Consider the following 13,819-nt stretch of genomic DNA (forward strand, 5'->3'; position numbering starts at 1 on the left):
CACTTTCACTAATGTGACCACCAATGTCACCACGATTGAAACAACGCACCATGATCGAAACAAAGACACACCACCACACAGAACATGAACAAATCCTAGTGTGAGCAAGGTGAGTTTGTTTGATTTTGGGTTTAAAGAAGAAGAAAAAACCCTCTGGACTCGTCAATTCAATTGCAGATTCGCAAGTTCAACCGAGTTCAATGCGAGTTTATCGAGTTTGCTACAAAAACGAGTTTGCTTCCAAGTCAATTCATCCAGGGCGAGTGAGAACATAAATTGGACGAGTTAACTCACAAGTTGTATAATCATTTACAATAATTATGTTGTATAAATAAAATCTTGTATGATAATTATTATTAGTTGTTGTTCAACTATAATAATAAAAAACTGTGAGAGTTGAGTAAGAGCTCATTGAGAAACTTAGAGTTGTAATATCTTATCATAGTGGATTTTGTCATGAGCATAGATTGAAGTTTCGTTAACACTTCATTTAAACCATGTTACTTTTATATGTGATTCTTTCTTACTCTTCTTTCATTTACCTTCTACCTGTTTTGTTTACTTATTCTCTTTGTTTTTGTTTATTTCTTATGTGGTAAATGCTCTTACAGTAAGTTTGAATGAGTTCTTCCATTATGAACATGGATTAAATCATTATGCCTTTCGTAAAAAAGAAGTTCAGAAATTCATTGGTTTAAATGATTTTCAGGTTGTGACGATTAAATTTGCATGCTTTCTAGTTCAACAAGGCCTTCCTGAAGCTACTCTGAAAGGTGAATATGAACCTGACGTTGCAATGGTGGAGAAGGACAAGAAAACGTTGTTGGAGAAGGGTTGCATCATAATTATTCTTAAACCTCGATGAGAAGGTGTTGAGGTAAGTCTCGAAGGAGAATACTACATGGATGAAGCTTGAGAGTTAGTACATGACAAAGTCCTTTGTTAACCGTATATTTTTTAAGCAAGTGTCATACTTATACAATATCAGTATGAAAAGAATACTAAATAAATTCAATAAGTTGATTCTTTATCTAAAGAATATTGACGTTGAGATCGATGATGAGGATCAAACGTTGTTGTTGTTGTTATGTTCTCTATCTAAGACCCAAGATCAGCTCAAAGAAACCTTGTTGTATGGAAAAGAGAATATATCTCCCTTTTGAGGAGGTTTACGCTGCTTTGAGCTTCAAAGAGTTGAACAAGAAGTTTGATGTTAAGTTATTTAATGTTGCAGACAACTTTGTAGCAAGAGGAAAGACCTCTTCCAATGATAACAGAGGAGATAACAAGAGGTCAAAGTCGAGGACTTGCAAGAAGGATTGTCACACCATAAGGTTTAAGAACCTTAACAAATTGTATGAATCAAGTAGACAATCTAGTTCTAATAGACTATTTACATCTAGTGAAGCAAAGGTCCTTATCGTGTTAAAAATACTAATGATTAAATGGACAATGAACTTCGGTACTCATTCCATATAACACCTAACAATTTATAATTTTAGGAGTTCATAAAATTTAAAGGAGGTTCGATTCTCCTTAGTGATAACAAGTTCTATAAGATAATTGAAGTAGGAACCATTAAGTTCCTTCTACACAATAGAATTGATATTGTTTGAAGAAGTTAGGTTTGTACCTAACTTAATAACCTTATATTTCTTGGTGAACTTGAAAATGAAGAAACATGTGTTTAATGGTGAGTGGGGAATGTTGAAGGTTATAAGGGGATTTATGGTAATGATGAAAGGTGTGAGGAAGAATAGTTTGTATGTTTTGGAAGATGCTATAGTATCTGGCTCAGTGTATATCCTTGAGAAGACCGTTTTATCTAAGGCTGAGATATGCCATAGAATGTTAGGTCGTGTAAACAAGAAAGACTTAGTTGAGTTGAAAGCAATAACAAAATTGACCAATTAAAATTTTGTGAACATTATGTCTAAGGTAAAACTTGCAAAACATGGTTTAATGTAGGACAACAAAGAGCGAGGGAGCCCCTAATTATGTTCATGTTGACTTGTGAGGTTCCTCTTCAAATCCATTACACTTTGGAGCTAGATACTCCTTATCAATAGTAGATGATTACTTGAGGAAGTTGTGGATCTATTCACAAAAGACCAAAGGCAAAGTCTTTGAGAATTTCAAGAGCTAAAAGCATTTAATGGAAAAGCATAACGATAAGATGTTGAAAATGTTCAAAACTAATAATGGTCTTGAATTTTGTTCATAATTTTTTGACACCTTTTGTAAGGAGAATACATAACAAGACACCAAAGGATAGTTGAGACTTCTAAACATAATGGTTTAACTAAAAGATTCAATATAACTATTCTAGAATGCATGAGTTGTTGAGTGTTAGAGTACCAAAGATGTTTTGGGTTAAAACTACTACTAGTACGAGCTACATGATAAAAAAATGTCCTCAACCGTGCTTGATATGAAGACTCATGAGGAAATTTGATCATAACATTCCCCAACTTTGAAAATTTATGAATCTTTAGTTGTGTTGTATATGGTCACATAAGGCAAAGAAAATTGGACGTATGTGTTGTTAAATGCATGTTTTCTTGCTATCCAAAAGGTGTGAAATGATATTATCTATGATATCTTAAGTTAGGATTCAAGAGGTATATCATTAGTTAGGATGTCGTCTTTAATGAAACTGAGATGACTAATAAACCAAAGGTTTTAGAATTGATTCTAAGAGAGAAAAAGAATCTATTGAAAACATACGCTCTAATGAAGAGAGCTATTATAATGTCTATAAACAAGAAGCGTCTGATGAAGACATACGCTCTAGTGACTACAAACAATCATGTATATTTATGCTATTTATTCTTTCATAGCACTATATTATCTATCTTGTGTTTTTTCGAGACGATAAGTATCTTAACTACTTTAATTATTTTCTATTACTGTGATTTTATACCATGTTAAACTTTTGGAGTAAGATTTGGTAATCAATATTATTTGTGTATAAAATTTTCAATAATTATTCTTTTTCTTTTTCTTTTTATGTTGTTGTTTTTCTTTCTTAATATTGGATTGAAACCAACATTTACTTTATTTTATCCAATCTTACACATGCACAACTAAACACAATATATTTGAACAAAGCAAGATGTAAGACAGATATCTCGCAAACCTCTTTAGTGCAACACAAATAAAAGAAGCGGGGGGAATTGAGAAGTGAGACGAGTGTGAAATAGTGTTTCTGTTGTGTTGAATCAAACACGACAAGAGAATCCTTATACTTAGCTCTTAACCTGCCTAAACTAAGATGACTTCCTTTGCAGAATATTTGTAGGAAAAAGTACCCCATGACTGAGGACAACAATTTAGACACGAACGTATATTTATTCACATTCAATAGCTTCAATAATAGATTATTGAACTATAATAATAAATAAATTCATTATTTTAATTAATATTCATATAATTAGTTTTATTTGGGTCTTAACATTATTTTTGTTAATTTTGTGTGTTTAGAGTAAATGGGTCAAATATTCAAAAGTCAAGTTGCTTCTTGAATCAAAACAGAAAACAAATTCTAAGAAGAAGAAAGAGAAAATAAAAGCTACAATATCTCATAAACAGAATTGAAAACAAATCTTCTGCAAAATACAAGAATTATGGAAAGTTGGAAACGGTTAACAAAATACAAACTACAATATTTTCCCAAGATCATTGGAGCAGAAAAGCCCATCAAAGGAGAAAGAGAGAACTTCATAGGTTTTCTTAGTTTCTTTTCTTTTTTGTAATTCTTTTGTTTTGCCTTCGCATGGAAGACTAAACTTTTTTGGTTAATTCCTTTGTAATTTTCCATAGAGTTCTGAGGTTTTAGTCAATAAAAGTTTTGATTTTTAATTCTCTATATCTATTGTTTTAATAGTCTCATCTCTTAGAAAACTGGTTTTTGTGAGAAGTTATACTTGAACGCATGATTGAGAGTCTTCCTTATCTTAAACTTTGGTTTCTTAGTTAGTTCGCATTGTTCTAGTTAATTTTTTGGGCACATGATTCAAGGGAGATGAGATAAGCATTCCCATGAAGTATAGGCATGGAACAAGATGGGTATTGATTAAACTAGTAGACACATGCTTTGCTGGTGAGTTTCAGTTGAATTTCAATCTGATTTAACTGTTTGAGAATTGAGAAAAAATTAATCTTTAGAAAACTTGTGAAGAATTCAATGGTGAAGGAACTTGAAGATCAACTGCTTTTTATTTGTTATTTTAATCTTTATTATATTTTTTACACAACAATCTTAATCTCTTTTATCTATTATTATTGTTAATTTTCATTGTTTGCAGATATATTCTAAACATTGTTTATTGATTTCACGACTTGGGGTCATTTGACCACATCTATACTATCATCTTTCTAGACTTAGACAAGTCTATGCTGAAATCATGTTAATTTGATAACAAAACGAGGACTATTAGGCATGTGCCGAGTATATCATTACAATATCCGAAAGAAATTGAACCAATGAATCTGCTGACATGCATGTCTTCATTCCCAAAAGAAATAGACATTCCAGGATTATTAATCGAGTTTTTTAGTATAGCTTGTCGCTTTAAAACACTCCAATCTTAATACATAAGGATTAATTTAGTACCTAATTAATGTAGACAAATTATTAGGTTAATTAGATTAAAAATTCAGTCTCGGTATGTGTCGTTATTTTTCAGCGTAGTCTTTAGATTGGCAAATGGCAATGAACTAATTTGCAAATTTGTGAGTACTGGCAATCATTAGAACACCAAAGAAGAATGTGAAACTTGAGCTGTCATTGATAACAGAGTTGAATTAATTTTATTATACACAAGATTGCATCTTAACTTGCCAACCCAAGTAAATAACGCATGATATTATGAATTTATTGTGATGAAACTCATGATAAAATGAGATCAGAACAAAATTTAAATATATCTATGAACTGCCTTCATTTACCGAATAAAGAATAAAGATGAGACCTGTGATGGGGATAGCCGCCAAAAAATTGCTTTAACTTGAAAACGCAGTAGGGCCTACGGGTGTAGTTGGAGATGATAAGTATTCGCAACACCATCTTGATACCCCCAAGAGAAAACTTTCCGAGTGTTACCACACAAAAGAAATGCATTATGGAGCTGTAATGCATCTTCATTAAGTATCACGGAAATTCCAATCTCGGGTGCACTACTTCAGGTGGTAAACATTAGAACCTTATGATCCAATTCTTTCAAGATTTTCAGAGACGGTTTTCATCCTAGGCCTGACCTCAGGGTCTCCCTCAGTGCATTGTAGTGCTACATGAAACACAGCTAGTACTTCTTTCTTGGCTTGCACTTCATGGAGCATTGACGGATCGACCATTTCAGACAAGGGACTTTCTTGTTCAAACCCTTTCCTAACCCACCTCACCAAATCAGGGACTTCCATGGAAGTTGATGCTGCCAGAGAAGAATCTGGGGACTTTCCAGTAAGCAATTCAAGTAATACAACTCCAAATGAATATACATCCCATTTCTGGGTGGGTCTGCAACCGAGAACTCGAGCCTCTGGAGCTTTGTAGTTGTTAGTTCGCTCTGTTTGTGATGGCTTCAAGTAAGGAAGAGCTCCTCCCATAAAGCCACCAGAGGATGGGTTGTTGCCTGTGATGCTGATGAGTCTGTTAAGACCAAAATCAGAAATGTGGGGTTGAAAGTCCGTGTCAAGGAGGATGTTGGAGGGTTTGATGTCACCATGAACAAATTTTCTAGGACTGCATTCATGGAGATAGGCCAAGCCCCTGGCAGTTCCTTTGATGATCCTTAGCCTGGTTGACCATGAAAAATTCGGTGGTGGTTGACCATTTCTTCCTGCATAAATAAGTGGGGGGAGTAAATATGAACTGCTTTTAACTGAAAATTTGTATTGGGAATATTATAAATCTAGTGTAGAATGCAACGGATTATAAGTTATTTTTGTTGCAATTATAAATTTATGCTATTGATTCAAAAAGGAATTTATACAAACTTCATATAGCTTGACATATTTTCTTGAGAAAGGTCATAAAGCAATTTTACATATTTTTCTAGATAATTTCAAATATACCCACTAGAATTGACTTTGTGGCGGAAAGTTTGCATGACGCTCGTAAGTTTAAAACTTACTGTTATCATTATGCACAAAATTTATAAAATAATTTCAAATACAAAAAATATTAATTATTGGTTGGATTATCTATATCCCATATATTACACATTATTCAGTAAGCAAAAAATTATTAATCGGTGTTCACATTTTCCTAAAAGAATGAAGACTGGAAACAGTACGAAGTTCTGGAAGGGACAGGATAATCAAGAAAGTTTAGCCAAAAGGAAAATAATGGAACAAGGAAAAGTTAAGTTTTCTACTTGGAGTCTAAGAACAAGGAAGTTCCGCTACAATAAACAAAACAAAAAACTAGAAGTTCAATTTCAGCTGCATGAAGTAAAGGCACAAAAGTGGCACAAACTAGAAAGTTCTTTCTGGCCTACCATGGTACAAACACAAGGCTCTGTACAAAGCTTACTTTAAGAGATACGGTCTGCGGAATTAGTGATAACTGAGAATCTGCAAGTATTCGTATAAAAAGGAGATCCAAAAAACTAAAGTCAAACACACACAGCACTAGGGAAATAACTTGAAACTGTGAAACAGCAACTTTTCCACCTAAAGTTTTGGTTTGTTAAGTGGCCCATGTGCAGTAAGTGAGCTCAAGGTCTAGAAGCTCATGGTCCCCAACATGAGTGCCACTGCCATCACATTTCCCAGACACATGGTGAATGTCTTACTTTCTCGTCGGATGTCCCCAAAGCGAGGTCATTAACATTAGCACTGTTGTCTCACCAAACACTTTCTTGGATCTAACGCCCCTTAGCAATAATAAATAAACATCTAACCAAAGTGCTGATCTAACCATACACTTATACCTCAAATAAATTAAATAATGTCATTTCTTTATTTGTACCGAGACAAATTAAAATTTAATATTTGCACATTTGGACCAGTTAACCAACCATTTTGGTCCCATTGTCCCACAAATCTAAAGCAGAAACGACAATTTTATTATTCTAGCAAAACACAAACACTCACAATGAAAATGCAGAACTCCAAACCCAAATTGTTTCATGTTTCCCTGAAAACATATTTTATTATTATCACTTCTTTGAAAAAAAACATGTTAAATTCATATTGATAACAATCCCTTCTAAAAAGACATTTTTTCTGGCTAATTTAAGAAGGACAACAATTAATCTAATCAGAGAAAAGCACAGAACATGACATGCGGACAGAACCTCGTTTGCACAGTTAAAAGACTCTTTTAACTCGTGAAAACCAAAAGCTCAGAAAAAAAAATCTGAAAATAAGTTCACATGCTTATTTATCAGCTCATAGAATAATAACTCAACGATTAGCCTAAGAAAAGGACATATTCCGCCTTAGTGATAAAAAATTATATACTACGATGGGTAATAGTGCCTAAAGTTGCCAATACAGTAAGCTAGTGTTGCATTTTTTATTAATATATTTTCATTAGTTCAATAAATGATATGTTAAATATTTTCTAAAATTTTACTTATAGCTAATTAAGTTATATGGATTAATAAAAAACATCAATACCAAATTTTGTAAAAAACCGATGTTGGAATGGGATGTGTCAGTGAGATGGAACGGTAGATGATCAGGCCTTAATTAATTCTCACTCGTTTTTTTTTAATAAAAAAAACTTTTTTTGGTAAAATACCATTCATTTGACATAATCAAACAGGATTCACTAAAACGACCTTCTGTATTTAGATTTTCACCCAATTATTATCTGTTATCATTATTTTTTTTATTACTATTATTATGCAACTCTAATTAGTAGACATCACATTTTTATCTGTGTATGTGGGAATAATCATCACTGTACTAAAAAATGGCCCCAAACACTCAAACCTTCTGATGATTGAATGCAACAAACAAAATCAATGATCCAAAACAAAAGGCAAAAAGGAAAACATGAACAGAACGTGAAAGAACCCACTCACCTCTAAGGGCAGTGGCCAAATTGCCATTGGAGATGAAATCACTGATCAAAAGCTTCTCATCAGGAGCCCAATAATAAGCTCTCAACTTCACAATGTTGGGATGCTTCACTTTGCCAATGGCTTGAACCTCAGCTGCAAACTCCTTAAACCTCTGTTCCCCACCTTCCCCCAATCTCCTCACAGCCACAGGCACACCATTCCCCAGGACCACCTTATACACAATCCCTAACCCACTCTTTCCCAACACATAAGCAGAAGCCCTCAACAACTCATCAAGCTCAAAGTTAAAACCCTTATCAATGGCCACCAAATCCCCTTCCCCTTTCCCACCCTCCCCCTCTCCCTTCTCCCCCTCCTCCACTTCAGAATCATCACTCTTCATCCCATTACACCAACAACACAAACTAGCTTTCTCGTTCTCCCCACCAAACTTCCTCTTCAAACTACAACTACATCCATTGGACTTGCCCTTCCTCTTCCAATAAACATACACCAACACAAGCCCGATCAAGGCCACCACGGCCGCATCCGCCACCGAGATCAAAATAATCAAACCAGGGCTCAGCCCCTTCGCAGATCGGTGCGCCGACGGTCCATGAGAACTCGGACCACGCCCCAGTTCGCTCGGTGCCGAACCTGTGCACGGTTTCTGCAAAGGAAACCCGCACAGGTTCGCGTTGTTGAGAAACGCGGTGGGACCCTGGTTCGAAAACGACCCCGTCTGGGGAATCTCACCGCTCAAATCATTGTTCCGAAGATCGAAACTCACCGTAACAGGCAAATTCCCTAGAGATTTAGGAATTTTACCAGATAAATGGTTGAACGAGAGGTTTAAGGTTCCAGTTAGGGTTTTAAGCTCCCCGAGTTTGTCCGGGATCGAACCTTCTAGAAGGTTCGATGACAGGTCGAGCTGGACAAGGTTTTTCAGCTCTGGCCAGGGACTCGCCGGAATCACGCCGGAGAATTTGTTGCGGGCGAGGATTAGTCGCTGGAGCTGGGAACAGTTTTGGAGCGTGTCGGGGACGGCGCCGGAGAGGGCGTTATCGGAGAGGTCGAGGTTTTCGAGGCGGGGGAGGGTGCAGAAGGAGGCAGGGAGGGTGCCGGAGAGGTTGTTACCATGGAGGAAGACGCTGTGGAGCGCGGTGGCGTTGAAGAGCTGCGCCGGGATGGCGCCGCGGAGGGCGTTGGTGTGGAGGTTAAGACGACGGAGGTAGAGCAGCGTGCCTAGTTCCGACGGGAGGTAGCCACGGAGGCCCTTGCCGGAGAGCGTGATGCCGACGACGCGCGGCTCCAGCTGGCCTGAGATGTTGGCGCACGTGATGCCGGACCACCGACAAGGGGTGGCGTCGGCGTCGTTCCAGTTGGAGAAGGCGGCAGCGGCAGAAGCGTCGACGGCCGATTTCAGAGTGAGAAGCGCGATGCCGTCGGAGGAAAGAGAAAGGACGGGGCGAAAGAAGAAGAGGAGAAAGATGAAGAGTGTAACGCTCATTTAGAATGTGTTATACGGCAGCGTTTTGGAAGTGGAAGAAAATGGTAGGGAGCGTTGAGTAGAGTTTTTTATTGGAGAGTGGAAATGCAGAAGAGTGTTTAGTTGAGGCGTAAGGAAGAAAGTAAGTATTGTATTTATGAGAGAGACGAAGAGAGGACCAGATTTTAATTTGGTGGGTCCAATTCCCGCCAAAAAGATAGATGATGAACACACAGATAGAAGAGAGGACTTGAAACAGAAAGACCAGTGAAGTGAAGTGAAAGAGAAGCAATTGCTATTGGGAGAGGACGAGAGAATCTTGTTTCATCCATTTGCTTCATCATTCTCCTCAACTCTTTCTAGTTTGCATTTTGCATCGTGGGGTCTTAATGCTTCTTTTTTAAAACTCTATAACAACAAAGAAACACGACCTTTTATTCGCACAAAACTTGGTGCATGTGAAAAATTAATTCTTTCAAAGTTCTTATTTGTTTCTATTCTTGACTTCTTTTCAAGGATTTTGTCTGCCATAGTTGAATATTATAAAAGATAATATTGCACCACTTGAATCCATGACCAATTTGTATTTTGTGTGTTCCAATTTTAGCAATTATTTCAAACAAAGTAAAACTATTGATAAAACAAGAATCTTCAAATATGCATAAAGGGTCAAAAATGTGAGTAGTAATTATGGATCATAGATGCATTGGAGAAGTATGAATTCCACGTCAGCATTATCTCTTCGTGTCATAATGATCTCTTGTTGCCATGACATTTGGCAAAACTAAAGGACTTCAACCAAACGCCACTCGTTAACGTTCATAATGGCAGGGTTACCTTACTCCTACATTCAAGATTAAACACTTCTTTCTTTGCAAGTCACATTTATTTTCAATTTCTCTTAATTGGGTACAACCGAAAAACCCATTTTGCCGTAATTATTTATTCTTTGAATGAAACTATACGTGATAATTGCATCTACTTCTCAATCATGCAAAACAAACTTAGAAGCTACAACATATAGCCACACGAACTATAATGCAATTTGTTTTCAGTATTTCTTGTGCGTATACTTTCAGGAATGATTTGCATCGGCAAAAGATAGAAGAACTTTATGCATGCCCAATGATATCTTCCCCTATTTGAGAAGAGGACAGCTTAAATTCGCACACAAAGAATAATTAGCACTTTTAAGAAAGAAATTAAATTAACAAAAAGCTTTGCTTTGTAATCAAGGGATATAGTTGGTACCAAATGCGTTCCAACTACACAGAACCAGAAAATTAACTCAAACAGTTATTAGATCAGGAACATAGGCCCCGCACCTAATAAATGAACTCAAAAGAAAATATTACATTTGTTCTGTCATTAAATCGAACAGTTCTGGAGTATTTCATTCATTCATTCATGTATGCGAAAGTTTTTTGCCTTTCATTAGAACATGAACAACACAACCAAAATTAAAATCAAGTGTTTTGATGTGAACAAAATTCATGTGAACTTCAAGTGATCTAGATGCAGTGTTATTGCGGAAATAAAAAAATCCAAAGCCAAAAAAACACTCAGGTTTATTGTCTTGGTAATATACTGCCATAAACAACTTTGCCTGAGGAGCAAAACATTAATGTATTGAGAAAAGGTCAACGTGCAATTGATGCGTACATGAGTTATTAATGCGCCATGTGCACCTAGCATATGTAGCTCAAGTTGGTTTCAGGCCCTCACAAAGCATTCTCACTTTTCATTCACTCCAATTCCTATTTTTGATAACCACCTTTGCACCTTGGGAATTTGTCTTTTAAATCCATCCTGAACCAGAATTCACCAGTTTTTTTTTATCTACGAAAGGAATAATGGTTCTTGTTGAATGTTTGGTATCGAACTATCTTAATTTCGTTACTTTAAAAGTTGTCAATTCCCCCCAATTATACCGAAAATTAAAGAAATTACTCGCTATTTAACAAATTGCACTCATAGTGATGCCGCATGTGCTATCAAAGTCATCATAATTTTTTAAAGTATATAGGGGATTGGGTAATGGATGGTGAAATGTATTGAATAAGTACGAATAAACGAATTCCATGTGGGTTCATTTCAATCTCAACACGAAGCCAAAGTCCCACAAGAATGGAACAGCAGAACATATAAATCCAATTTGGGGCTTTTTTCCTTTTCTTAGAAAGTCAATGCATGTATAATACACAAGCACATATCAAGGCTTGATTTATTAATACACAAGCACATATCAAGGCTTGATTTATTAATACACAGCACAACTAACCATAAAACTTGTGAATAAAACCCATTTGATCACAAACTAAAACCCATTTTCCCATACGGAAACTACTACAAAAAAAATACAGCAGCCTGCATGACAGCATCAAATGATTAGGTAACCGATCTTATAGCATATCATATTAAATTTTATTCTGCCACCAAAGTAAAGAAATAATATCCAAATAGAAAGTAAAGGTGGGAATAAGTTCTGTTTGAGGCTAGAACAAAATAGGGGCTCAAATTTCCATTATATTCTCAAGTATCTTTCTAACAAATATGGACAGCCTTCTACCACCGATCTGGACCACATACATAAGATCTGTTCTTTTGTAGTTTTAAACGCTTGCATTGAGATAATTAAACCATACACCCGTACAACTGAACAGCCAATTTGACCCTACTTGACTTTAGGTGGTCTTACCCAACTCCATCCAAATCTTTTTGATCCTCCAAACCCAAATATTTACCATAAAATAAGTACTTTAAAATTAAAAATGGCATCGAAATAGTTTTTAACTTGATGTGTAATAGCTTGGTACAAGAATCATTATGATATTTTTTTCATTTTTTAGAAAACTTACTTGATGTCAAATCTTTGAATGACTAAAATATAATCAAGTGAATATCTACTCTACACAATGGGAAATTGGAAACAAAATGGAGAGCTTCTTGCTTTCAAGAGGCCTCCAACAAATAATCCTATTCTCCTCCTCATGTCTTTTGTTCTATGTATGAAAAAATAAGCCCCTTTTAGTCAAGCAAAAAGTTGACAGTGGCTACCTTTTCATGTTGTGCTAGGTCTTGGTTTGGAATCCCTCACTTCAGTGATGATGACGTTTTCTTTTTCATTTAGTACGACTAAAAATGTACTGTAGTTTGCCACATGCACTATATAGCAATTCTATCAGGTTTCTGATTAAAAGTTCATTTTTTTAGAAATCTAAGGCTTTGTGTTCACTTACTGTCTCAAGGAGAAGAAGAGATAATTTCACCAATATTTCATCAATCAGAATTGTTAATAATGTTGGAAAATATAAGAGATCCCACAACTATGAAATGTAGAGTTTCAAAGACAGTCTTTAATCCAATTGAGAGAATATTAAGAAATGATGCTTTCTAAAAAGGTAAGCTTTCGAATAGAGCGGGCATAATTTGTCCAGCAAAGTAGGTAATATTCTCAATTCCTATATGCACTATGCAAATTCAAAGAGTGCCTGAGCGTATGTATAAGATAGACGAGTCATTTTATGAGTGAGGATTTTATGGATTGGAGGAAACCTTTTGTAACTATTTCCTCCTATGCACAAATATGAAACATATCGAGTACGGTCATACTATTGTTTTAAAAACATATTAGATAAAAAAACATAAAAGATATATATATATATATATATATATATGCATTAAAATTCATAGTAAATATATAATTGCAATTGTACAAATGCAAATTAAGAGCATACTTAGGCTATAAAAATTATAAATCACTTCCTATTGTTCACAAATAGAAACAGTATCAATATCATTCCTTCGTTAAAATATCCATTAGGAATACCATTTCGAATTTTGGGCAATTTCTTCCTGCACCTCCATAATTCTTGTAATTCTAAAAATACCCTTCTACAAATATTTTTAGGTTAAGGGGTTTTAGTGGTGAAGTTAGTGGTGAAGCTTGTGGTGTTCGTTGCTTTCGTAGTTAGATGCAATGGTGGTTCGCGGTGGATTGTGGTGTTTGGTGGGGGTTTGTGGTGGTGGTAGTGAGAGGTTTTTTATGGTGGTTCTTGGACGTCAGCTAGGTGGTTTTGTTTGAGGTAAGTTTTGTGGTTCTTTTTTCAGTTTTGAATTGTATAATTTGTAGACTTTCCGAATTACACAATCTGGAATATAATCTATTTAATTTTATGTATTCCAGATTGTGAAGGAAAGCCTTCTGGATTGTAAATATAATCCGGAATACAACTTTATATTCCAGATTGTATAATCCAGAATGTATTATTCGATCTGGAAATACCTTCTGAATTGTACAGTCCAAAATATAACA

The 13,819-nt window shown here is 35.5% G+C and overlaps 1 protein-coding gene across 1 annotated transcript; it reads right to left on the reverse strand.

Annotated features, from left to right (window-relative positions):
* Positions 1-4,768: 4,768 nt before the first annotated feature.
* Positions 4,769-10,083, reverse strand: LOC137823429 (receptor protein kinase-like protein ZAR1). The gene is made up of 2 exons (XM_068628561.1): positions 8,037-10,083; positions 4,769-5,840 (listed from the first exon to the last, which is right to left on the reverse strand). The coding sequence occupies exons 1-2, from the start codon at positions 9,523-9,525 to the stop codon at positions 5,206-5,208; spliced, it is 2,124 nt and encodes a 707-aa protein (XP_068484662.1). The 5' UTR covers positions 9,526-10,083; the 3' UTR covers positions 4,769-5,205.
* Between the last annotated feature and the right edge of the window lie 3,736 nt (positions 10,084-13,819).

This window comes from Phaseolus vulgaris, chromosome 8 (genome assembly GCF_000499845.2).
Source record: "Phaseolus vulgaris cultivar G19833 chromosome 8, P. vulgaris v2.0, whole genome shotgun sequence".
In the NCBI taxonomy this organism is placed as follows: Eukaryota; Viridiplantae; Streptophyta; class Magnoliopsida; order Fabales; family Fabaceae; genus Phaseolus; species Phaseolus vulgaris.

Excerpts from the sequence above, each read along its gene's own strand:
- LOC137823429 (XM_068628561.1), bottom strand. The coding sequence starts at position 9,525 with ATGAGCGTTACACTCTTCATCTTTCTCCTCTTCTTCTTTCGCCCCGTC. Across the intron at positions 5,841-8,036 it reads TTTGGCCACTGCCCTTAGAG|GAAGAAATGGTCAACCACCA; the intron begins GTGAGTGGGTTC and ends TTATTTATGCAG.